The sequence below is a fragment of the Diabrotica virgifera genome, chromosome 2, assembly GCF_917563875.1.
Source record: "Diabrotica virgifera virgifera chromosome 2, PGI_DIABVI_V3a".
Taxonomy (NCBI): Eukaryota; Metazoa; Arthropoda; class Insecta; order Coleoptera; family Chrysomelidae; genus Diabrotica; species Diabrotica virgifera.
Genome location: NC_065444.1, coordinates 119596928 through 119624378, shown reverse-complemented (window position 1 = coordinate 119624378; position 27451 = coordinate 119596928). Strand labels below are relative to the sequence as shown.

Below are 27451 nucleotides of genomic sequence, written 5' to 3'. Positions count from 1 at the left end.
GAATCTATATATACTATATACCTACAATTCTACAATTTTCAGATACAGTATAGTATACAAATTTCAAATACCCTATTTTTTATAAGAAAAAAGTGTTATAATACATGTAAAGTCATACCTTTTCATGATCGAGAACTTGAGAATATGTTAACAATTCTCGACAACCATCAAATCTGTTAATACATTTAAACAAACATTTTTCAGTAATTTTCCCATATAGCGATTCAACACCTGGTTTTTGTTTTTTATCCCTCACTGTACATCGGCCACATTCTACATCTCTATTTGGATAAACTTTTATGGGTTTCACCGATAAGTATTTATGGCAAAAAGTGCAAAGTAATGTTTCTAATATTTTGTCGGGAATTATAAACGCCATAACAATATTATATTAATATATCTTTAATTAATATGACAGGAAAACTTATGAGACAAAATGGAATCACAAACTCTTCACAAAATAGATTTATGTTTTACTTTCGTTGTGGAGTTTCTGGAACGAACGTTGAAATATGGTACTTGGATCTAGGGATCCCACCTTAAATTTTTTACCTTTACCACAGTATATAGGTTTATACAACAATCAGTATAGTCACTTGCCGTGAAGTACGTTATGAAAAAATGTTCCATTTTTCCCACTGCGCATCGAGACCTTGCAGCCGGACGCAAGCGCATAACAGCGTGTGTTATACTGCTCAACATTATTTTTGATACACTGCTCGAAAATAAATAGGACAAATTAAATTTGAAATAGATTTTTCCAAATAAGGAATACTTTTCTACAATTAACGTTTACGAAGCTCTTGACAATTTATCGATAGTTTCATAAATAATTATTATAATTATTATTGTTGTTCTGAAGACTAAATGTATCAGCTTTAATGGATTCATTGAGATTATGTACCTACTATTTTCAACTAACTAATTTTTTCTATATAAACAAAATTTTGGTCTAACAATGGGCTCTACTTTATCTTCATTGGTCTTCTTCTAATGCCTACTCCACTAATGAAGGTTGGCTATAACCACTGCAAATTAGTTTCTTCCTTATTAGCGAATATATTTATGGATTTCTAAAGAAATATTGTTTTCACTCAATTTTGAAAAAAATGTGAAAGCGTTGATTATATACGTCCGTCTGTCCGTAAACACAACTCCTCAGTCATTATACCAGATAGAATGACAAATGAGGTGTCAGATGAAAGCTTATAATCCAAGGATGGTACTAAAGGTGAGATATTTGGCAAAGGACTTCCAGTTTTAAAAATGCAATCGGAAATACGGTTTTAAATTCTCCAGGATAGTACAAGCGATATATTATTCGACGCGCCGTAAATATAACTCTTCCATTATTAATACAGATTGAATGACAATGAAGTGTCGAATGAAAGCTTATAATCTTCTTCTTCTTCCTTCTTGTAGGTAGGCTTTAAAGACTGTTTCTTCTTCAATATTAGCCTCCTAAATTGTTTAAATTATCGCACCATCTTTTTCTTAGTCTGCAAATACTTCTTCATCCATTTGGTGACTTATCTCGTGCTATTCGTACTATCCTATCCTCTGCCATTCTACTAATGTGTTCGTTCCACTCCAGTTTCCGTTTTGTCACCGATCCATTTATGTCTTCTACGTTGCATGATCTTCTTATGTTTTCGCATCTCTGTCTATCCAACAGACTTTTCCCTGATATTCGTCGAAATATTTTCATCTCGGTTGTTTCTAGTAGTCGTCTCGTTTTAGATGTGTTAGGTCTTGTCTCCGCCGTGTATGTCAATATAGGTCTAATTGCTGCCTTATAGATTCTTGCTTTTGTGTCTTGTCTTAGGTTAGGTGTTCGTTCTTCCAGATTGTGTCATTAAGAGATCCCACCGCTTTACTTGCTTTTAAGCTTTGTTGTCGTACTTCCTCTTCAACATCTCCGTAACTGGGTATATCTAAACCTTGCTTCTTGCTTTAATATTTTCCCATCAATTTCGATTTTACCTCGTAGTGGGTATTTAGATGTCATACATGTGTTTTTTCTGCTGATATTATCATATTGTATTTCTTGGCTGTTGTATTAAAGATGTGTATTAATCTTTGGAGATTGTCTTCTGTCTCGGCGATTAATGCGGCGTCGTTTGCATAATCTAATATTTGGAGTTTTTTGTTCCCCATTCTGTAACCATGATCTTTACATACTGCTTCTATTATTTTGTCCATTATTAGATACATTAAAGAGCAGTGGGCTTAACGGGTTCCCTTGTCTGACTCGGCTTTGTACTGGTATAAACTGTGTTAGTTTTCCATTTATCTTTGCCTGTATTCGATTATGGAAATATATGTTTTCGGTGGTTCGTATTGATTGGCATGTCTCTTCTATACAGTAAGTGTAAGACGTCTTCGACTTGGATGCGATCGAAAGCCTTTGTCAGGTAAAACATAGATATGCTGGTTTATTGTACTCGATGGCCTTTTCTGTGATTTGTGTTAGTACAAAAATAAATAGTACAATACTGGCGTCTACGCTACAAACGCATTCAACATGCTAAGGAAAATGTGGTCTTCACATCAGATGACAATTAAAACCGAAAGACTATTCAACAGCAACGTGAAGACTGTATTACTAGATGGAGCAGAAACTTGGAAAGTGTCAAGAAAATGTATTGGACAGATGCAGGTATTCATAAATAAATGCCTAAGGAAGATTCTTAACATTTACTGGCCAAACCGTATATCAAACCAAGAGCTATGGACAAGAACTAACCAGAAACCTATGTATATCTAAGATAATATGCAAAAGGAAATAGAGTTGGATGGGGCACACACTACACACTAAGGAAACCTGACACAGACATAGCGAGGCAAGCCCTAGAATATATACCACATGGAAAGAGAAGACCAGGTAGACCCGTAGAAATGTGGAAAAGAATTGTTGAAAAATAAATTAATGCTATAGGGCTTTTCATTGATTGTCATTTGCTTCGAGCTGCTGTCATATGTTGTATAATCTGTGTATAATACTAATATACACGGATTATACGACATATGACAGAAGCTCGAAACAAATGACTGTGAATGAAAAGCCCTATTGGGAAACCCGTGTTGAGCTGCCCCCCCCCCCACTTGCAAAAATCAAAAAACAAATAGCCCTGATTTATGAGCTCTCATATTCCGCAATCTAAAAATTTTGAGCTCGTTCCACTGAGCAGGAATTTGATACTTTAGTGGGGGGGGGGGGCGCTGAGTCAACCCCCCCCCCCACTACTTAAAAATAGGAATATTGAATCGGTTTTTGCGGCAGAATTACGAGATATTTATGAGCTCTTGAAATTATATAGTCTCGATTTTTGAGCTCATCCCCTTCACCCCCAAACAACCCTTTAATTGATTTAACTTAAGAGAAAAATGCTGAGAAAACTTAAAATATATCGTATTGCGGATATAATTCCTATAACTTATACACTCTAAGAAAAAACTATTAAATCACGTGCATTTCGATTATTGAGCTATAACCCCTTCGCAAGAAAACCACCCTATCTTCCCGGCTTAAGAGAAAGTTGTACTTAAAATGCATTAAACTAATTATTTGGCGACTACATATCATTGAATAATTTATAAGCTTCCAAATTACGCGCATTTAGATCAGTAAATTGCAATTTATTTTGTATAGTGCAGTCACTGAAGGTAAAAATCAACGATTACGTTTAATTTCGGTGATCCTTCATCGATTTTCACGAAAATTGGTCAGTGGTTAGAGGATACGTCAAGAAACAAAGGTGACATGGTACCACCTTGCGCCTTTACTCTGAGGTTGGCTGGCGCCCCTTCTCGGGGGTGAAAATTATTTTATTAAAAATAACTGCACAAATCAATAAAAGAACAAATTAAAAGCAAAATTTATTATATAAAGTTAATAAAATAAGTCAATACTTTTTAAGTTATTTAAGATCAAAGATTTTAATTATTCGTGAAAAAAATGCATGTTATGAAGCGGTTTTTCGTAAATCACTGAAAAACTGTAAGTTTTTACAAAAGTTAATAGTAGTTTAATTCGTATAGCTTATATTCTAAGAATAAACTCTTAAATCACGCGCCTTTCGATTATAGAGTTACAACCCCTTCGCAAAATATCCATCCCATATTCCAGGCTTAAGAGAGATTTGTACTTAAAATAATTTAAATTAATTATTTGGCGACTACATATCGTTTAATAATTTATGAGCTTGCAAAATATACGCATGTCAATTATTGAATTGCAATTTTCTTTCTATAGTGCAGTCACTGAAGGTAAAAATCAACTATGACCTTCGATTTCGGTAAATGTCCATTCATTTTCACGAATTAACAATAACAACTTGGGGTATATGTCACCCCTTCTCGGGGGTGAAAATTACTTTATTAAAAATAACCCCACAAATCGAGAGAGGGACAAATTGTGAGCAAAATTTGTTATATAATGTGATTAAAATAAGTTAATACTTTTTGAGTTATTAAAGATCAAATATTTTAATTTTTGTGAAAGAAAATGCATGCTTTAAAGCGATTTTTCATAAATAACTCAAAAACTGTAAGTTTCTGCAAAAAAGTGTTCATCACTAAAATTGAAGCTAATAAAAAATATAATAAATTGCTTACTTGAAAAACCCTTTAATGTTAATTTAAAGTAAGTTATTGGTAATTTAATGTATATTTTTTCTGCGACTGTTCAAATCTAAGGATTCAAGCTTAAATAACGGGAAAGAGATGCATTTTATGACACTTAGGTACTAAATACTTATCAAAGTACTTAGAAATACCTATCCAAAATGAGCTCCAGAAAAAGTTGATAGCATCAAAATCCGCTCACCAATTTTCGTGAAAATGAATGCAGATTTACCGAAATCGAAGGTCATAGTTGATTTTTACCTTCAGTGACTGCACTATAGAAAGAAAATGGCAATTCAATAATTGAGATGCGTATATTTTGCGAGCTCATAAATTATTAAACGATATCTAGTCGACAAATAATTAATTTAAATTATTTTAAGTTCAACTCCCTCTTAGGCCAGGAATATGGTATGGTTTTCTTGCGAAGGGGTTGTATCTCAATAATCGAAAGGCGCGTGATCTAAGAGTTTATTCTTAGAATATAAGCTATACGAATAAAACTATTATTAACTTTTTTATAAAAACTTAGTTTTTCAGTGATTTACGAAAAACCGCTTCAAAACATGCATTTTTTTCACGAATAATTAAAATTTTTGATCTTTAATAACTTAAAAATGATTGACTTATTTTAATAACTTTATATAATACATTTTGCTTATAATTTGTTCTTTTATAGATTTGTGCAGTTATTTTTGATTAAATAATTTTTCACCCCCGAGAAGGGGTGGTATCCACCCTCAGGGTAAAGGCGCAAGTTGGTACCATGTCACCTTTGTTTCTTGAGGTATCCTCTAACCACTGACCAATTTTCGTGAAAATCAATGAAGGTTCACCGAAATTGAAGGTAATCGTTGATTTTTACTTTCAGTGACTGCACTATATAAAATAAATTGCAATTTACTGATTTAAATGCGCGTAATTTGAAAGCTTATAAATTATTGAATGATATGTAGTCGCCAAATAATTAATTTAATGCATTTCAAGTAAAACTTTCTCTTAAGCCGGGAAGATAGGGTGGTTTTCTTGCGAAGGGGTTGTAGCTCAATAATCGAAATGCACGTGATTTAATAGTTTATTCTTAGAGTATATACGCTATAGGAATTATATCCTCAATACGATATATTTTAAGCTTTCTCAGCATTTCTCTCTTAAGTTAAATCAATTAAAGGGTTGTTTGGGGGTGAAGGGGATGAGCTCAAAAATCGAAACTATATAATTTCAAGAGCTCATAAATAGCTCGTAATTCTGCCGCAAAAACCGATTCAATATTCCTATTTTTAAGTAGAGGGGGGGGGCTGACTCAGCCCCCCCCCCCCACTAAAGTATTAAATTCCTGCTCAGTGGAACGAGCTCAAAATTTTTAGTTTGCGGAATATGAGAGCTCATAAATAGCTCATAAATCAGGGCTATTCGTTTTTTAATTTTTGCAAGTGGGGGGGGGGGCAGCTCAACACGGGTTATTGGGAAAACCTGGACAGAAATAAAGAACAGTGCAAAGGATAAGACAGAATGGAGGCAGACAGTTGACGCCCTATGCTCCGCATGGAGTGAAGAGGAATAAGTAATTAAGTAAGTACTGGCGTCTACGCAGGATCTTCCGGATCTGAATCCTTGTGAGAAATCTAAAAAACGAAGTACTGATGTCTTGTTAAAAGAGCTAATGAGGAAACTAATAAGAGGACTTTTCTATAGAGGAAAAAAATAATAATACATTCGAATTATAAATTATATTTTGAGAATTTCAATTTTACAATACCAATTTTATTTTTACAGATATATTCCCTACAAGCATTTCAAATTCATCCTTAAAATAAAGTTTAATAGGTACATAAAATGAACTCATAAATTTCTGTTTTGAAAGGGTTGTAGATACTCATCTATACCTACTCAGCATCATATTGAGAAATCACAGAATCGTAAATAGACAGTAATGAGCACTCACACTAATAACCGGCAAAATAACGCAAAAGATGGAAAACATATTAACTTGTGAGATAAAAAGAGATGAAACTGGTAAAAGTGGAAATTATCGTTATAAACGAATAACTTAACATAACGTTGGATAAGAGTTTTAACCTGCTAACTCCATTTTTCACTTTGAGTGATATTGGGCTAGTTTCTGGGTCTGTGTATTTTCATACACCACCCCACAAACCCGCCGACACCAATGTAGTTTAGAAATAGCTATCTCTAAACTACAGTGGAACCAGCGGGCTTGTGGGACATGGTATGAAGGTACACAGACCTAGAAACTACCCCAATATCACTCACAGTGAAAAATGGGGTTAGCAGGTTAACACTCTTAGCCGATGATAACATTACATAGTTTCCAACCTTTAGATCTCTGTGACAGGAGTATTTTATAAAATTCTCCTGTCACAGTGACAGTTCTCATACTCATCTGATACGTCTAAAGGTGGGAAACTATGTAATGTAATGTTGATTTATATGTTTATATGGATAATTTCTCTCAGTTTCATCTCTTTTTATTTCAGAATGCATCCCATGTTTCCCATCTTTGGCGTTATATCCCATATTTTGCCAGTTATTAGCATGCTCATCACTGCATATTGGACTTTTTACACATAGTATCTTAGAATCCCTTGGAAGTAAATAATAAATCATGTACCTAGTTTTATTTTCATCAATAAATTCATGAAAGTATGACTGATGTTGAAAATTCATTTGACATACTGGCAAATAATTGTAATTCCTTCAGAGGAGATGTCCCTAGAAAGAATAACATATGTTTTATATTAAAATATATTAAAATCATATTGATTAGCAGAATAAATAGAGTTTTTAGGTTTAATTCTCCTCATTCACATAATTTAATACCAGATAATGTCGCCCTACTTCCATATGCTAATGACCTAGTTTTTTTATATAACAGCCTAAACCCATTTTGGACTCCATTCACATTAACCAATATTATCAGATATTCATGAATAGTGTCACCACAATCTTCTTTAACAACATACTATTCTTTCATAGATCTGGTCGTTATCACAATATAATCCCATATATACCAAAAATCCATGCTCGAGTGAGAAATTGGAAAGCCAAGCAAAGGATAGGAAAGGGTGGAAGCTGATTCTGGAACAGGCCAAGACCCACCATGGGCTGTAGAGCCAATGCTGATAGCTAAAAATGAACTCAAATATTTAGTGGTCTTTTTATCCCGCAATCTTAACTAGAATAAGCATATTGAAAATATAATTGGAAAAGCTATTAAAGACATGGCTGTGCTGCCTAATAAGACCCATATAGATTTTTGAAGCATCTTTATGAAACCAGCACGTAAGCAATTATAGATTTAAAAATTAGACTCACTATGGATAGGGTAGTAAGATGATACAATAAATGCAGAGGTAACCGTCTATATTTGTTATCAATGGTTTCTAGGAACATGGTTTTTCAAAACAGATGTCAATGGTTTTTAGAGTTTAGATAAAGACAGTCATGTACCAAATTCATGAAAAAAATTTACACTTTTTCAGAATCATCCAACAATTAATTTGAAACATATATGTACTCATACCTTCAATTATATGTCATAGATTCCCTTAAGGCACTTTACCACTGGTTGTAACTTCTCAATAGATGTGCCTACAGAATTACAAAATTATCATTTCAGTTTAAGAAAGAACACACCTGCAACTTGAATGTTTAATCTCAAGACATATTTCGTTTGTTTTATTTTGCGTTGTTTTGCAACCCGCTTTTCAGTATTTCTGCAAAGGCCTGCTCCTCAAGATGTAAAGTGCATATTTAAAAGTTAATGTAACAATATTGAGGACTGTTCATAGAAAGTATATCACATTGAACAATTTCTTTTCATTCTGCAAACCTAAAACGACAGCACGTCAAAAATGATGTCAATGATATTAAATAGAATTTACGTTCTTACCGATTTCATCCATGGGCAACAGGAAGAAACTCAAATTTTTATGGTGCCTGGAATTTTGCCACATAAATAAACACACATTGCCTTTGGGTTAAATTCATCATAATCCCAATTCAAAATCACCAAACTTCTTAGAAAACTGGAGAAATACCACAGTAATGCATATTAAATTCGAAGTAAACCAACTTAACAATTGCAAAATATGAGAAAACAATAATAAATAATCATAATAAACAACTGTTTATAATATAAGGTTATGTTTGGAATAAACATACATGAAATAAATAAACCAGATCTACTCACTGTTGCCAAATGTCACCAATTTAGATAGTTACTTGTGATTAATTTTCTGAATACATTCAATCAATAATTAGAAGATATTAATTTTCAAATTTTATCCCTTACACTCCCGAAACTATGTAAGTTGACATATAAAGTTGTTCAGTCTATTTTTCAATTTATATGGGAACAAAGAGATATACTAATTTTTTTCAGAATTTTGGTATGTCACTTTGACAGATTTTATTGATACTCACGATTGTGTTTTCCAGGAGTATATGCATGACATGCACAATTGTGTGACTGACACATTTGTGAGTACTGGGAGTGTATGACTACTCCCCCTAGAAAACAAAACAAATAAATTATAACATTTTACAACATTTATTAGTAATATTAAGTACACATAATATTGTCATTTATTACAAATGTTAATAACTAGTATATTTTTAACACATTATTTGTTGTGAAAGTTAAAAAACAATTTTGATTTTTGCTCATACAGAGATAAACTTTACATTTGCTACATGAAACTCTTGACCTACTCTTACAGGATTCCAATCTGCAACATAAAGGATTTTTTAGATCTTCCAAGACAGGCCAGTGATTAAAACCATCATATCTTTTGTCAGTGCAAGGTAAAGGTGACGGTCTCATTTTCTTTGGACGAGGGTCTTCATGTTCATCTTCTGTGTCCACGTTTTCTGTATTTGGACTTTTCGTTCCACATAACAAATAATCTGCTAGTTCTAAGCGAAAGGATAATAAATCTTTAATATCTTTTGATTTGTATTGGTTACTTCGGCAGTCGCGACGGTATTCCATCCAACTGTTAACAATAGCTAAATCAAATAGATGTAGGATTACCTTTAATGTCCATTTGCGAGTTTTGAAGAAAGTTCTATAACACTCCATCATCTGATCGCAGATATCGACTCCACCCATCTTTTCGTTGTAAATTTTAATTACGTTTGGACATGGAACCTCTACACGACTAGCACTAGCTTTATCCCATCGTTTGACTAAATGTGTGGGTTCTTGGCCAAAAGCCGTAGATGCCATTAAAACGGATTTATTATCTTTCCATTTAGTGATACATATCTTCTGATCACTGCTAACAACCTGCTCAGAATCGCCTCTTTTCATCTGATTATCTGTTTTAAATGTAAATCCTTTAAAACGATTGTTCATAATAGTTCCTGTGCCATGTATTTGTAGCTCAGATAATTTGAGCAACAAAGGTATCGTCGAAAAATATCTGTCGAAGAATACAAAGCTATTAACCGGTAACGTTTCCACTAGCCTAAGGATGACTGACGGTCCGAGTCCCAGTTCTTTATTTCTTAAATTGGTACTTGTTCCTTGATATATTTCAAAATCTAGGACAGTACCATCACTTTTTGATAAAACGAAATTTTTTAAACCCACAGGTCTTGGTTTATTTTTTACATATTGCCGAAGAGCACATCGACCAAGAAACGGAATCATCTGTTCGTCTATTGAGAATGCAGCTTCAGATTCTCTCTTTAATTCCCGACATCGGCTTCTGACTAAATCGATCATTGGCTGAACTCTCCGCAGACGATTATTTTTTTTAATTTCTTCTGTTACCGTGCATACATCCACAATATGAAGATTGACTCTCAAGAGGTACAACCTATCTCTTGGAATCGCATCCGCAATTACAGGAAGTTTAAAGCGACTGCTCCAATATAAATGAATTCGAGGGAATTTTAAACAACCCATCACTGCATGGATTCCAAAAAATTTTTTTATTTCTTCAGGAGTTACTTTGGGTTTAAGTTCCCTTCCGTGTTTTTGTAAATAAAATTGTGCAGTACGTTCTGCACACAGTTGAAAAAATGAGTTTCCTAAATACTTTTCAAAGTAACACCATGGTGTTAAAACTTCAGTGGGATCTGGAAGTATTGTTTCGGGTATATTTTCATTTTTAAATGGATTAGTTCTACCCCAATTTAGCATTGATGATTTTTGGAGATTTTGTACAGTACTGGGAACTGCTGAATCATTTTCGTCTCCACTTTCATCAGATTTATCACTTTCTTCAATTTCATCATCTTGTACACACAAATTCTCCTCTTCAGACGGTACCCAATCATCATCATCATCTTCGAGTTCAATTTCCAAATCGGAATCAATTTCATCCAGCAGTTCGTAGATTTCATCTGGATGAGCAGCCAGTCTCGCCATGTCAACTTTTCTAGTTGTTCCTGAAAAAGAAACCCTTGTTATCAGTTTTGTTCACTGAATCATTATTTATTTTTTTTACATTGTTACACCATTTACTCCCGGCCTACATAAACGTGAAACACTTCAAAACTTACATTGACACCGCTCACTCCTGACCCTCACAAACGTGTTGTTCTTCAAAACACGTTTGTGGATTTGTAACCTCAAATTAGTATTGAATGATTTTGTCTAAATAGGTAAACATACACAATTTGTGACGACTATCCACCAAAATAAATATTTTAAAACAAATAAAAATGTGTACTTACGTCTAAAAGCCATATTAACACACTTGACAAAAAGTCGTTACCATTCACTGAACAATATCATACGGATCTAAGCAAATTTTCGGGAATCTCCCGCGACAATATGATAGACACGTGCACCCACTATCGTGTCGTAGAGCAGCAACTGGTGCAAAATGATATTTTAAACCTAATATCACTTATAAATAAGACGCTCACAATTGTGAGTGTATGGAGCGTAAGGGTTATACAAGTGTGTACATAAAGGATTTTACCATTTATGAATTTAATTTTCAGCTTTTTGAAAAAAATCGATAATCATAATTATTTTATTATAATTTTGGAATATTCAATATTCTTTATCGGAATATTTTAAATCTTGCAACAGCAACATTTTCCTCCTAGTCTACTACGCAGTCTGCTAGGAGTTTCTGCAAGCGCAGGAACCGCATAAAAACTAGAGTGAACTAACTGTTTCGTATAAGCAAAAAAACTGTGCCTTTACCACAGTTTTTTTGCTATTCGAAACAGTTAGTTCACTCTAGTTTTTATGCGGTTCCTGCGCTTGCAGAAACTCCTAGCAGACTGCGTAGTAGACTAGGAGGAAAATGTTGCTGTTGCAAGATTTAAAATATTCCGATAAAGAATATTCCAAAATTATAATAAAATAATTATGATTATCGATTTTTTTCAAAAAGCTGAAAATTAAATTCATAAATGGTAAAATCCTTTACGTACACACTTGTATAAAATTTGAAAAATAATATTTTCTGATTATTGATTGAATGTATTCAAACAATTAATCACAAGTAACTATCTAAATTGGTGACATTTGGCAACAGTGAGTAGATCTGGGCCCTGATTCCAAACATAACCTTATAAACAAACAGTTGTTTATTTAGAGTTATTTATTATTGTTTTCTCATATTTTGCAATTGTTAAGTTGGTTTACTTCGAATTTAATGTGCATTACTGTGGTATTTCTCCAGTTTTCTAAGAAGGTTGGTGATTTTGAATTGGGATTATGATGAATTTAACCCAAAGGCAATGTGTGTGTTTATTTATGTGGCAAAATTCCAGGCAGCATAAAAATTTGAGTTTCTTCCTGTTGCCCATGGATGAAAATCGGTAAGAACGTAAATTCTATTTAATATCATTGACATCATTTTTGACGTGCTGTCGTTTTAGGTTTGCAGAATGAAAAGAAATTGTTCAATGTGATAAACTTTCTATGAACAGTCCTCAGTGTTGTTACATTAACTTTTAAATATGCATCTTGAGGAGCAGGCCTTTGCAGAAATACTGAAAAGCGGGTTGCAAAACAATGCAAAATAAAATAAACGAAATATGTCTTGAGATTAAACATTCAAGTTGAAGGTGTGTTCTTTCTTAAACTGGAATGATAATTTTGTAATTCTGTAGGCACATCTATTGAGAAGTTACAACCAGTGGCAAAGTGCCTTAAGGGAATCTATGACATATATAATTGAAGGTATGAGTATATGTTTCAAATCGTTGGATGATTCTGAGAAAGTGTAGATTTTTTTCATGAATTTGGTACATAACCGTCTTTATCTAAACTCTAAAAATCATTGACATCTGTTTTGAAGAACCATGTTCCTAGAAACCATTGATAACAAATATAGACGGTTACCTCTGCATTCGTTGTATCATCTTACTACTCTATCCATAGTGAGTCTAATTTTTAAATCTATAATAATTGTTTACGTGCTGGTTTCATAAAGATGCTTCCAAAATCTATATGGGCCTTACTAGGCAGCACAGCCATGCCTTTAATAGTTTTTCCAATTATATTTTCAATATGCTTATTCTAGTTAAGATTGCGGGACAAAAAGACCACTAAATATTTGAGTTCATTTTTAGGTATCAGCATTGGCTCTACAGCCCATGGTGGGTCTTGGCCTGTTCCAGAATCAGCTTCCACTCTTTCCTATCCTTTGCTTGGATTTCCAATTTCTCACTCCAGCATGAATTTTTGGTATATATGGGATTATATTGTGATAACGACCAGATCTATGAAAGAATAGTATGTTGTTAAAGAAGATTGTGGTGACACTATTCATGAATATCTGATAATATTGGTTAATGTGAATGGAGTCCAAAATGGGGTTTAGGCTGTTATATAAAAAACTAGGTCATTAGCATATGGAAGTAGGGCGACATTATCTGGTATTAAATTATGTGAATGAGGAGAATTAAACCTAAAAACTCTATTTATTCTGCTAATCAATATGAATTTAATATATTTTAATATAAAACATATGTTATTCTTTCTAGGGACACCTGCTCTGAAGGAATTACAATTATTTGCCAGTATGTCAAATGAATTTTCAACATCAGTCATACTTTCATGAATTTATTGATGAAAATAAAACTAGGTACATGATTTATTATTTACTTCCAAGGGATTCTAAGATACTATGTGTAAAAAGTCCAATATGCAGTGATGAGCATGCTAATAACTGGCAAAATATGGGATATAACGCCAAAGATGGGAAACATGGGATGCATTCTGAAGTAAAAAGAGATGAAACTGAGAGAAATTATCGATATAAACATATAAATTAACATTGCATTACATAGTTTCCCACCTTTAGACGTATCAGATGAGTATGAGAACTGTCACTGTGCCAGGAGAATTTTATAAAATACTCCTGTCACAGAGATCTAAAGGTGGGAAACTATGTAATGTTATCGTCGGCTAAGAGTGTTAACCTGCTAACTCTATTTTTCACTGTGAGTGATATTGGGGTAGTTTCTAAGTCTGTGTACCTTCATACCATGTCCCACAAGCCCGCTGGTTCCACTGTAGTTTAGAGATAGCTATTTCTAAACTACATTGGTGTCGGCGGGTTTGTGTGGTGGTGTATGAAAATACACGGACCCAGAAACTAGCCCAATATCACTCAAAGTGAAAAATGGAGGTTAAAACTCTTATCCAAGGTTATGTTAATTTATTCGTTTATAACGATAAGTTCCACTTCTACCAGTTTCATCTCTTTTTATCTCACAAGTTAATATGTTTTCCATCTTTTGCGTTATTTTGCCGGTTATTAGTGTGAGTGCTCATTACTGTATATTTACGATTCTGTGATTTCTCAATATGATGCTGAGTAGGTATAGATCTGAGTAGGTATATAGTAGGTATCTACAACCCTTTCAAAACAGAAATTTATAAGTTCATTTTATGTACCTATTAAACTTTATTTTAAGGATGAATTTGAAATGCTTGTAGGGAATATATCTGTAAAAAATAAAATTGGTATTGTAAAATTGAAATTCTCAAAATATAATTTATAATTCGAATGTATTATTATTTTTTTCCTCTATAGAAAAGTCCTCTTATTAATTTTCTCATTAGCTCTTGACAAGACATCAGTACCTCGTTTTTTAGATTTCTCACAAGGATTCAGATCCGGAAGATCCTGCGTAGACGCCAGTACTTACTTAATTACTTATTCCTCTTCACTCCATGCGGAGCATAGGGCGTCAACTGTCTGCCTCCATTCTGTCTTATCCTTTGCACTGATCTTTATTTCTGTCCAGGTTTTCCCAATAGGGCTTTTCATTCACAGTCATTTGTTTCGAGCTTCTGTCATATGTTGTATAATCCGTGTATATTCATAGATATAACAGAATAGATTAGGCCAGTTCGAAAAATAGAGTAACGCAGAAAAGTTCGGGTTGGTGGTCTATCTTTCTCTCTCTACTGGCGCTCAGCTTTCTCTCTCTAGCATATGATGGCTGCCGCCTCTGTGTAACTGTCGTTCCATTACTCCCACCTCTTGGTAGATACGCTCACACTCGCACGACAGACAAAGATAGCTAGACCACCGTACTTGATATCAGCGTTACACCCCGATGCATTGAGTGGCATATGACTAGCCTGATCTATTGTTGACATATCTCTGTGTATATTAGTATTATACACAGATTATACAACATATGACAGCAGCTCGAAGCAAATGACAATCAATGAAAAGCCCTATAGCATTAATTTCTTTTCCACATTTCTACGGGTCTACCTGGTCTTCTCTTTCCATGTGGTGTATATTCTAGGGCTTGCCTCGCTATGTCTGTGTCAGGTCTCCTTAGTGTGTGCTCCATCCAACTCCATTTCCTTTTGCATATTATCTTAGATATACATAGGTTTCTGGTTAGTTCTTGTCCATAGCTCTTGGTTTGATATACGGTTTGGCCAGTAAATGTTAAGAATCTTCCTTAGGCATTTATTTATGAATACCTGCATCTGTCCAATACATTTTCTTGACACTTTCCAAGTTTCTGCTCCATATAGTAATACAGTCTTCACGTTGCTGTTGAATAGTCTTTCGGTTTTAATTGTCATCTGATGTGAAGACCACATTTTCCTTAGCATATTGAATGCGTTTGTAGCGTAGACGCCAGTATTGTACTATTTATTTCCGTACTAAGACAAATCACAGAAAAGGCCATCGAGTACAATAAACCAGCAGATCTATGTTTTACCTGACAAAGGCTTTCGATCGCATCCAAGTCGAAAGATACATGCCAATCAATATTATACGAACCATCGAAAACATCTATTTCCATAATCGAATACAGGCAAAGATAAATGGAAAACTAACACAGTTTATACCAGTACAAAGCCGAGTCAGACAAGGGAACCCGTTAAGCCCACTGCTCTTTAATGTATCTAATAATGGACGAAATAATAGAAGCAGTATTTAAAGATCATGGTTACAGAATGGGGAACAAAAAACTCCAAATATTAGGTTATGCAAACGACGCCGCATTAATCGCCAAGACAGAAGACAATCTCCAGATTAACACACATCTTCAATACAACAGCCAAGAAATACAATATCAATATATGATAATATCAGCAGAAAAAACACATGTATGACATCTAAATACCCACTACGAGGTAAAATCGAAATTGATGGGAAAATATTAAAGCAGGAAGCAAGGTTTAGATATCTGGGAATAGATATACCCAGTTACGGAGATGTTGAAGAGGAAGTACTACAAGAAAGCTTAAAAGCAAGTAAAGCGCTGGGATCTCTTAATCTCTTCCAATCTGGAAGAACGAACACCTAAGACAAGACACAAAAGCAAGAATCTATAAAGCAGCATTTCGACCTATATTGACATACACGGCAGAAACAAGACCTGAAACATCTAAAACGAGACGACTACTAGAAACAACCGAGATGAAAATACTTAGACGAATATCAGGGAAAAGTCTATTGGATAGAGAGAGATGCGAAAACATAAGAAGATCATGCAATGTAGAAGACATACCTAAATGGATGAGTGACAAAACGGAAACTGGAGTGGAACGAACACATTAGTAGAATGGCAGAGGATAGGATAGTACGAGATAAGTCACCAAATGGATGAAGAGGTATTTGCAGACTAAGAAAAAGATGGTGCGATAATTTAAACAATTTAGGAGGCTAATATTGAAGAAGAAACAGTCTTTAAAGCCTACCTACAAGAAGGAAGACTCCTCTTGCTACGGTGCGTCGAATAATATATCGCTTGTACTATCCCGGAGAATTTAAAACCGTATTTCCGATTGCATTTTTAAAACTGGAAGTCCTTTGCCAAATATCTCACCTTTAGTACCATCCTTGGATTATATAAGCTTTCATCCGACACCTCATTTGTCATTCTATCTGGTTTAATGACTGAGGAGTTGTGTTTACGGACAGACGGACGTATATAATTCAACGCTTTCACATTTTTTTCAAAACTGAGTGAAAACAATACTTCTTTAGAAATCCATAAATATATTCGCTAATAATGAAACTAATTTGCAGTGGTTATAGCCAACCTTCATTAGTGGAGTAGGCATTAGAAGAAGAAGACCAATGAAGATAAAGTAGAGCCCATTGTTAGACTAAAATTTTGTTTATATAGAAAAAATTATTTAGTTGAAAATCGTAGGTACATAAGGTGCGTTCGCGGGTACAGTTGACAAATTGTCGCCGACAATTTCTAACCTCATTTAATATAAATAATATCGTTAATAGATAAATAAACAAGGTATATTTATTTTTAATTAATATTAATAACTAATTATTAAATTATAATAGGTAAATATACCTTGTATATTTATCTATTAACGATATTATTTATATAATTTTAAAGTGCGCATGCGTTTTGCTGCTAATTTGTCGCCGACAGGCACCCGCGAACGCACTTATTATCTCAATGAATCCATTAAAGCTGATACATTTAGTCTTCAGAACAACAGTAATAATTATTTATGAAACTATCGATAAATTGTCAAGAGCTTCGTAAACGTTAATTGTAGAAAAGTATTCCTTATTTCGAAAAATCTATTTCAAATTTGTCCTATTTATTTTCGAGCAGTGTATCAAAAATAATGTTGAGCAGTATAACACACGCTGTTATGCGCTTGCGTCCGGCTGCAAGGTCTCGATGCGCAGTGGGAAAAATGGAACATTTTTTCATAACGTACTTCACGGCAAGTGACTATACTGATTGTTGTATTGGCTGTGAGTTTCGACGGTAGCGCTATCTCGCGGTTTGAAACTTATACTTTTCTGATAAAATTTATGTATGTGAAATATACAAAACGAGAAAAATATGATACTTATCTAGAAAGACACAAATTATGAACTGAAATATTATTGTAACCTGATTACTAAATGAATACACACAATTAATAGTAAAATTAATTATGTTTTTTTATTTTATTCATTATAATTTTAATATTAATATATAAGTTCGTGCGACTGGATGACTGCTTACGCAAGAGACCATTGAGAAAAAGAATAAGTTTAAATGAATTAACATGTTTAATGTTACCTCTGTTTATTTTTGTGTGCTTACTGATTTGCTTATTAAAATTATTTGTAATTTGTATGAATTGTAATTTGTTTGAATTCTATCAAAATGGATATTAAACATTATACTGGATTCAAGTCTTATTTACCATGATATCCAATTTCAATCAGCAACACCAAAAAAGGAAAGGATTTAGTTGATGCGGGACATGTACGCAATGTTTCCGAATATAATAAATGCATCCAGTACTGTTATATTCAGTATTTTTACATGAATCAATACAACAGCTGCAATATCTTGTTTTCTTTTTTGAAAAATCCATATTATCCGCCATTTCAGTTTATGAAGTTTATCAAATGCACAAAACAAAACTGCCAACTGCCACTAACACAGCGTTGCCACATTTTATTTAGAAAATCTACTGTAAGTTTAGCTTACTAAAATCTACTTATCAAAAACTAAAATATACTATAAAACTTTATTAATATATTTGTATACAATTTAGGACTTTTTATAATAAAAATAACAGGTGACTAACTAGAAATTTTTTTTATTTAGCTAATGCCTCGACAGCTAATGGGCATTGGCATCGTGATGGTACAGTGGATTTTACCAATTAGGTAGCTAGTGTTATGTGTAGTGTGTGTGTTGAGTAAGTGTCTTGTTACTTTGCAAAGTCGATGTCATTGTCTTTGCAGAGACGCTAATTGTATCCGAACGTCTGCGGTCCCTCCGGTAGGTACCGATCCCACAAGGATAGAAACTATTTTCATTTATTAATTTATAATTAACGAAAAATTCTCTACCCTGGTGAGATTCGAACTCACGACCATTCGGTCCTTTCGATCCAAAGGTAGGCGCTCTTACCACTAAGCCACAGAGTGAGTTTAACTAGAAATGAATATGACTGTTTGTAAACAAAAACCAAACTTTTTTATATTTTAACTGGGGAACAAAATGACCAACTAATATTATTAATTTTTATCAGTTTTATATTTAATATTTGTATATAATATTTTGTCATCCACTGATTTTAACATCTGCATGTCTGGATCATATTCTTCAAACAATTATTTCACATTTTACATTAGAAACACGCAAACACAACATTTGTTGTTTTGCAAAGTTACATATATTATAGATATGTTAGTTTTCCATCGTTAGCTTCTAACAGGCACACCGAATGCCAGAACGCTTCAATAATACCTGAAATAGGTAGTGATTGCACTGCTACTTGAAATCTGCAAGTTTGTTACACCAAAATCCAGTTTCATTTCTGTTTAATATTCGCATCATCTACGTCCTGGGGCTAGATTCCGTGCACTGTAGATATCTACACTTCGCTTTCTATCGATGTCAATTGTCGTGAAAATATTTGAATTTTTAGCTGTAATTGAATTATTTTCTAGTTTTGCTAGTTGATGCTGAAGTGACACTTAGTAAAACAAGATAATATTTGAATTAAAACTAAAAATTCAAATATATTGACATTGATAGAAAGCGGTCGGCGGTGTTAGCGATTTGTACACAGAATCCCACCCCTGAATCTTATTTTCGGTAATGACATTGGGAAATTATAACAAAATGTCTAAAAATTAATTTAGAAATGGGGTAAATACTATTAAAAAGCAAATTTTATTTTTTTCATAAGAAAATGTTGAAATATACCACAAATATACTAAAAAATATTGCCTACTAGAATTTTTTAAAAAATATCAAAAATCTACCAAAAAAGTAGAAATCTACTAAATGTGGCAACGCTGCACTAACAGCGCTGACGAACACCGTCAAATCCCCTCTCCTCTACCCATGGCGCGCCATTTAAATTTATCAGATAAATGCACAAAACTGCCACTAACAGCGCTGGCGAAAGCTGTCAAATCCCCTCTACCCATCGGCTCATGGCCAATAAACCTATTGGGACCGTGCAAGTTCGGCAAAGCGACCCCTATTTCTACGCTCTGTACTTTTATTCGCACTTTTAATTATATTGGCCAATTATATTAGTCCTGGTTAGTGGATAATTGTCAAGGCCATAGTCCAAAAAAATAATAAGAAGAAAAAATAAGATACAGGTTATGTTATGCAAACGTAAACAATTGTATGTAATAAATAAAATTAGTTATTAAAATGCAGTACTGCAAGCAAAATACAATTAATTAAATTTATCTTTATATAATAATTGCATATCATATCAATATTGTGGAGCAATATATATTTTTTCTCCTTCAATGACAGAAGGTATGAAATATACGTCAATTTGACAATTTCAATTGACAATATGAATTATTTAAGATAGTTGCAATATTTCTCCGCGACTCGCGCATGGTCGTTTCTCGTTTCCCTTCCAAGTACTTGCACACCGCGAATATACTGTGCCTTTACCATGCGAGATGCGCTATGTACCATTACGCAGCAATGTTACGCAGATGATTTTATTTGACATTTTGTTTCTCCTAACCTAACCTGTATCTTTTACAGATTAAAAAAGAAGATCAATATATAACCATTAAAAATAACCACAAAATAACTTATCGTTTTCTTAGGTTGTTCAAAATTTCAAAATATTTTGAGAACGATTTCAAAACGTCAAACTTTGGTTAGTTAAAAAATGTGATTTTCATTACAACCAATAAATTGTGGCTTAATCCCATATAAACATAATATTTAAATTAAAAAAGAAGTTTAAAAAAGTTTCATTGTAAAAGATTTTGCTATTTAGTTGCAGTAGTGGGAATAAAATGTAAAGAAACACACAAAAAACCAGTAGAAGTACTCAATGTTTGTCAAAGAAAACAAGAAATAAACTTTTTGGAAGAGGAAATGAGGAATAGACTTTTTGGAAATTAAAATAATATGAAGGATATTTCCTTTTAAATTAAGAATTAGTTGTAAGTTTTTTATTTATGAGAATTGCTAGTCACCATTTTAATCACTTATTTTAATGATAATTTCGATAAGACTACATAAATGAAAGATTATAATTGGTTAATTAAATATCTAGCTTAAATCTAATAGTTGTCAAATAAATTGTCAATTTATTATTTCTTGAAATCAGGAAACAATTATCCATTTAATTTAATAATTTTAATATATTTTTTTGGAGTTCTCCTAACCTGCGTTTTAATACAATCCTTCCTCAAATTTATGTTAATCAGGGCCTCGATTTTTGACCCTTCGCTTTGTTATCAAATGTATTTGCTTCGCATCTTTTAGTATACGAAGCGAATACATTCATTAACGAAGCAAAGGGTCAAAAATTGAGGCCCATTTTTATTATTCTTAGTTGTAATTGCATTAGTAAAACTTGGTTATTGTTGTGAATAATCATCAATAATGATTTACACCTTGTTTTTATTGTTGTTTCAATCAATAGTATATATATGCACATTAACTAATCTACTTATCAGAGTTCAAAATTATCGCAGTTTTAAATAAAAATAAAACCAATCTGATTATAACGTTTATTATAAATTTAAAAAAAACCAAAACCAGTTGTTGCTGAAAGGATTTTATTCTAACTTGTTCTTTAGCAATAATTGAGCTGCTAACAAATCTGCTTCTTGAGCTGAGGGTTTGTTCAGTGTTAATTTCTTCCCTTTTGGTTGTTTTTTTGTCCTATATAATCTCCTCTGAGGCTCTATTTTTTTGTTAGGTGGTATGTTTTTGATAGAAGCTGATACTAAAATAATACAAATTAGAACATACAATAATTTTCAAATATAGCCCTAATTATACCTTCTGGTAAACCAACATGTGATTTGCGGTGGTCTCTTACAGCAGCAAGGCATGGCCAAATTGGTGCCATATTTCTTTCAAATACCTCAATTTCTTCAATAGAATTGACCAACTTAATTTCGTTTTGTAGCCGAGCCATTTCATCCATAATTTTTTGTTTCCTTTCACAAACTTGATCATAATAATTTTTTTGTTGCATTGGCTTATTAGTGGTAATTGTTTCAATTAAGCTTGAGATTTCTTGATCTTTTTTGTTAACATCCATGATAAGATTATTTTCTGCTAAAAAGAAATATTTTTTAATAGAATTGTTTGTGCTTAATTACGTTTTTAAAAATATGATATTTAAGCATATTCATAACACCGTAACCCCTACAGTTATAACAGAAACTACCAAAACTTTAAGAAGCTATTATAAAACTTTGCATTAGTTCTTTCAAACTTTTGCCAATTTTGTTATGATTTTTTTATCCTATATATCAAGATGAAAAATACGAAACAAAAAGTTAATTTCTTTGATCTTCTGATCAATCAATTACAAAATAATTCTCACAATTTCGACTTCTGTTAAATGTCCATATGTAATTAAAACCGTAACTCATTCCAACCACAACAACTGCAATCAAGCCCACAAATGTACTCACTGTAGGAATACATAAAGTATTTTGACAAACTCATCTTATTTATTTATATATTTCCAGAGCTTCTGTGGAAATTAACAAATAATTAATTTGATACACTGATTTTTACACCAAATATTTGAACACGAAATTAATATGCAAGAACTTACCAAGAAATGATTCTTCTTCAATGATCTCAACAGCCTTTGGTAACTGGTTTATATATCTGCAAACCAAATGGATATGTTTGCACATGTTCCATTTAATGGAGTTATCGAGACACGAGCAGCTAAAATGATGTATGCAAGTGTTACATTCATCACAAATTAACTTGCATGTGCAATCCAACTTAACTTCCTCAACTGTATACATCTCATTAGTTGAAGATGATACCACAGTATAAGTTAAATTATTATAAATAACTTTTTTAATGTCCATTGTTTCGCTTAATTTATGTCGGTGTCTTAAATCACTTAACTTGGTGGAAACTTTACCTTTGTACAATATTATTACTCTTTCGAACAGCTTGTCTCTAACAAATTTCATTATTCCATCAATAGCTTTGTCAAGTCTTTTCACAAATTTACCATGTAGGTAAATGTGCTTGATAGTGCGATGCATACGCTCAATATGCATGTTGGTGTTTATACCACTATTGAGTCGAAAACAATATGCCCAAAACTCCGGTTTTGACATATAGTTATCCTTATAATATTGAGCAAACTCTAATGTCTCCACACTCTCGTTTAAAAATAATAAAAATTTCTCCTGTATGTTGAAAAAAGTATTTATCTCTCTTTCTTGCATTAGTAATCTTAAAATTTTGTAAACCTGTACCTACAAAATATAATATCTGTAAACGTAAAAATAAAACAAAAATATGACTAGTAACTTTTTTTTCTGTCAATTTGTTTAAGTTTTTTCTCCATGCACGGTCTACATGCCAAGCACAAAATAATCTGTAACAAACAACAATAATTATAATACTAATAATAAGAGAAAATGTTTGATAAAATATATTATTGAAAAATAGTAACTTATATATTTACCTAAAGTTAGGAGGGTACATTACTTCCAACCAAGCCTTATAATAAGCCTCAGCCATATCTGACATAAACACTTTTGCTAGGATTTTATATCCTAATTTTTCTTCAATACATTTAAAAAAAATTTTGAATACAGCAACATCTGACCGATTGAAAATGAGAAATGCACATGGATATCCTTCACGTATATCATCCAATACAAGAAGGGTATGTAACTCGAAACCATATCCATTCAACCCATGGGTGCCATCTATGCATATACAGTCATTTCCAAACTTTGCAAGTAATTCTTTTTGACCATCTGTCATTATAATTAAAGCGAAGTCTTCTTTTTTCAGTTCTGGATATTCCTCAGAAAGACTATCTTGCCGTTTATAAAACGAAACACAGTTATTTAAGCGTAACTCGTTAACCCATGCTTCCACACTAATGGCATCATTTTCATGCCTTACCGAAGACGCATTAAGATTATATGACCTTTCAATGTTAAAAAGATCTTTTTTCGTTAGAAGGTGCATTCTTTGGAGTTGGCATTGGGAGACTGAATCTCTAACGTCATTTAAAATAACTTGCATTGGCACTTTTGAAGCTATTTTTGCTGCAATTTGATGTCGTTCTTCTTTTGTTAGAAAAAGGTGCCCTAAGTCCTCTACTTGTTTATGTCCCACATGCGTTCCACAGTAATTAACAGAATATTTTCCATTTTTTATGGTAACTGTAAGGTTAGCTGGACAATATCCATTAATCTTATTTGTCCCTTGTCTCTTTAAATGACGAATGTTTTCTCCTCTAGCTTTATAATACCCTGATCGGTGACAATAGTACTCAAGTTTTGTAGTAGTTTCATTTATGTTTTTATTTCTTTTATTTATAAACATTGAAAAAGTTTTTTTTTCCATCTCCAATTTCCATGTCTAAAAATAAAATATACATTCCTGCAGTTCATTTTAAAAGCACAATGATTGATACTAACCTGAAAAGTCTCCAATGATTCAAATTTGTAAGTTTCATGTTCAATATTAATACCATGGGTATTATTGTAGTGTGCAATTAAAATATCCCTACCACTTCCCAAATAATTACAAATATTGCACTTGATTTGTATTATTTTTTTATCCCTGTGGCATTCTGCATGCTTTTTTAAAAGTGCTAACAAAGGAAACTGACTGCCACATTTATCACACAAATATTGTCCATTGTTTTGCCTTGCCAGTAATTCTTCAGATTTATCTGAAAATTGGACACCATTTTATTTTGTTCACAAGAAACTATTTATTCTTTATAAAATATACAAAGTCTTAATCTCAGGAATAACTTTTAAGAAAACACAGTAGTTAGTAAGTACACAGTAACTTAGTACATAACACTAATCACGAACAAATGAACAACAAACTTAGTACATAACACTAATCACGAACAAATCAACAACCTTTTATTAAGAACTAGTGTACTCCCAGTAACTGCACAAGTACGTACATAAGACAAAAGTACGTACTGATGGGACATGAAGTATGTACAATGTACATACTTTGCTGTACGAAGTACGTACTTAATACGTACATTTTCCAAATTATGGTACATACCTAGTACGTCTGAAGGTACGTACAGAAGGTACATACCTAGTACGTACTGAAGGTACGTACCTAGTACATATTGAAGGTATGTACCTAGTATATACTATATGACATATGAGGCTATGAGAGCCAGAGTGGCCTAACTGATTTTAACATTACATAATCAAAGAAAATGATCAGAAGCTAATAATGTCGGATTGTTTTAGTAGTTTTATGTTGACCAAGAATCATTATTGATCAAAATACAATTACTAAAACAATCGGACATTGATTGCTTCTGATCATTTTCTTTGATTATATAAAGTAATGTTAAAATCAGTTAGGCCACTCTGACTCTCATAGCCTCATATATACATAATATTATGTACATACTATACACACTTATGATAATTTATGTAAATAAAAGTAAATATAGGCGAATATATCTTTATTATTTAAAAAAAATAAATTCAATTTTTATTCTGATTCCTTTTCCTTGAAAGTTTTTAAGCATTCCCCGGCTCTCCTCAACCATCGTCCAATTTCTTGCTCCGCCACCTTCTTATCACTACATTTTTGACTTTTTATTGCAGCTTCTATAAAGAAAGAATATCAAATTATAAAACTGGATACTTTTAATAAAGAATATTTTATCACAACCATTATCAACTGAAGCATTAGGTAATTAACCCATGGAAATACACCCATATAAATAAATAATACATACTGCTAAATGTATGTCTGCCTTGTGTTTTTCCGAAAATCAATTCATTTTTTGAAGTGCTTAACTGCTCTAAATATTTAGAGATTTAGAAGTGGGTTGTTTTTTATAATTTAAAAAAATCTGTTTTAAGACTGATGTCCCTCTAGTACCCTTAAATGGTTTATTTTAAGCCCAATAATTTATAGTTAAATGTATAGTAGGTACATAATATCTTCGTTACATAATGCATTTAATTACAGTCTTAAAAATCAAAACATTTTACCCACTATAACTGCAGCAATGCTGAATTTGCAAATGCCTGTTTATTTCGTCTTCCAAGCCTAGTGCCTAGTCTTCAGTATGACTATATAAGTTAAAAAACACTCGGCTGAATAAGATAACAGAAAACCACACTATATAAGCACCAACACCAAAAGTAAGTAAAAAAAATCTAAATGAAACTGTCTTGCAATGAATTATCACATCAAAACTGTACTCGAGGTGGAAAATTCCTAACCAAATAAATTAGGTTTAACCTAACATAATAAATATGCTTTAGCTCTTCTTTCTCATGGTACATACTTAAGACGTAATAGTACATACTCTTCTGTACGTACTAGTATGTACCCCAGTGTACGTACTTAAAACATACATTTTACATCATGTACGTACAGTACCAAAATTGTACGTTCTCAAAACGTACTGTGCTGTTAACTTGTGCTTGTACTTAGTTAACATTAAACATAATAAAAACAAACTCACCTGAATGTTTATGTTTAATGTGGGATCTCAAATTATCAAGTCGGGTAAAATTTATGCCACACTCTTTGCATTCATTAACACCTGACCCAGAGGGTTTTCTTTTTCTTGGACATAGAATGTCTAATTTATCTAAAAACAAATATAGGTCCATAGATAAGAGGGTGGTAAATATAGGTCTATCAAAATTATCAATACATAAATATCTAATCAATCATTCACCTGCATGTTTTCTTTTTACATGAACTCTCAAATTATAATCATTGGAAAAGTTTTTCTTGCACTCACTGCACTGAGCCATTTAAATAATTTAGCAGCAGATCTTAATCCACAACAAATAAATCAACAAATCAAATCAACAATAAATCAAATAGATCAACAATAAATATATTTTATATTTAGGGCCGGTTGTTCGAACGCTAATCAACAATGATCATTATTAAATATTTAATTACTGTCACCAAAACTGTCAATGTCAACTTTGTTTGGGTTGCTGAAAACATAATTAATTACAATTATGAGATTTATTATTAATTATGTTAATAATGATTGTTATATTAATTGATTATAGACTCCACAGACTTTTTAACAACCCAAACAAAGTTGACATTGACAGTAATTAATTATTTGATAATGATCATTCTTGATTAGCGTTCGAACAACCGGCCCTATGTAGTATGTATATTAAAGTTGTCAAGTTGACATAAGATATAGGTTAGGTTAGGAGGAGCCGGAAGGCGGGAACAAAAATGCCAAAATTTTAAAATCATAATATGCGTAATGGAGCATCGCGCAGCTCGCATGGTAAAGGTAAAAATTTAAGGTGGGATACCTAGATCCAAGTAATATGGTCACGTTGAAATTGATAATTGATTCAAGGTTGAACTGTTGAAGCTCGCTTGT

At 32.7% G+C, this 27451-nt stretch overlaps 3 protein-coding genes and 2 long non-coding RNA genes across 6 annotated transcripts; 1 reads left to right on the top strand and 4 right to left on the bottom strand.

Moving 5' to 3' along the window:
- Window positions 1–6341: 6341 nt before the first annotated feature.
- Window positions 6342–8793, bottom strand: LOC126879599 (uncharacterized). Its single transcript, XR_007696146.1, has 3 exons — window positions 8540–8793; window positions 8171–8479; window positions 6342–7359 (listed from the first exon to the last, which is right to left on the bottom strand). It is a non-coding gene; the product is annotated as an uncharacterized LOC126879599 (long non-coding RNA).
- Window positions 8794–9150: 357 nt separating this feature from the next.
- On the bottom strand, window positions 9151–11026 carry LOC126880781 (piggyBac transposable element-derived protein 3-like). Its single transcript, XM_050644836.1, has 2 exons — window positions 10100–11026; window positions 9151–9159 (listed from the first exon to the last, which is right to left on the bottom strand). Exons 1-2 carry the CDS (start codon window positions 11024–11026, stop codon window positions 9151–9153), a joined length of 936 nt encoding a protein of 311 aa, XP_050500793.1.
- Window positions 11027–12178: 1152 nt separating this feature from the next.
- LOC126879601 (uncharacterized) lies at window positions 12179–13599 on the top strand. Its single transcript, XR_007696149.1, has 2 exons — window positions 12179–12438; window positions 12499–13599. It is a non-coding gene; the product is annotated as an uncharacterized LOC126879601 (long non-coding RNA).
- Window positions 13600–21626: 8027 nt separating this feature from the next.
- Window positions 21627–23415, bottom strand: LOC126879594 (uncharacterized). 2 transcript variants are annotated; one of them, XM_050642761.1, is made up of 3 exons: window positions 22658–23415; window positions 21868–22149; window positions 21627–21811 (listed from the first exon to the last, which is right to left on the bottom strand). In XM_050642761.1, exons 1-3 carry the CDS (start codon window positions 23292–23294, stop codon window positions 21642–21644), a joined length of 1089 nt encoding a protein of 362 aa, XP_050498718.1. In that variant the 5' UTR covers window positions 23295–23415; the 3' UTR covers window positions 21627–21641. The 2 variants fall into 2 exon arrangements, with proteins under 2 accessions (XP_050498718.1, XP_050498719.1); XM_050642762.1 differs by having other exon boundaries at window positions 21868–22146.
- A 2104-nt stretch (window positions 23416–25519) lies between these two features.
- LOC126879596 (zinc finger protein 510-like) lies at window positions 25520–27234 on the bottom strand. Its single transcript, XM_050642764.1, has 3 exons — window positions 26771–27234; window positions 26552–26680; window positions 25520–25682 (listed from the first exon to the last, which is right to left on the bottom strand). Exons 1-3 carry the CDS (start codon window positions 26847–26849, stop codon window positions 25564–25566), a joined length of 327 nt encoding a protein of 108 aa, XP_050498721.1. The 5' UTR covers window positions 26850–27234; the 3' UTR covers window positions 25520–25563.
- Between the last annotated feature and the right edge of the window lie 217 nt (window positions 27235–27451).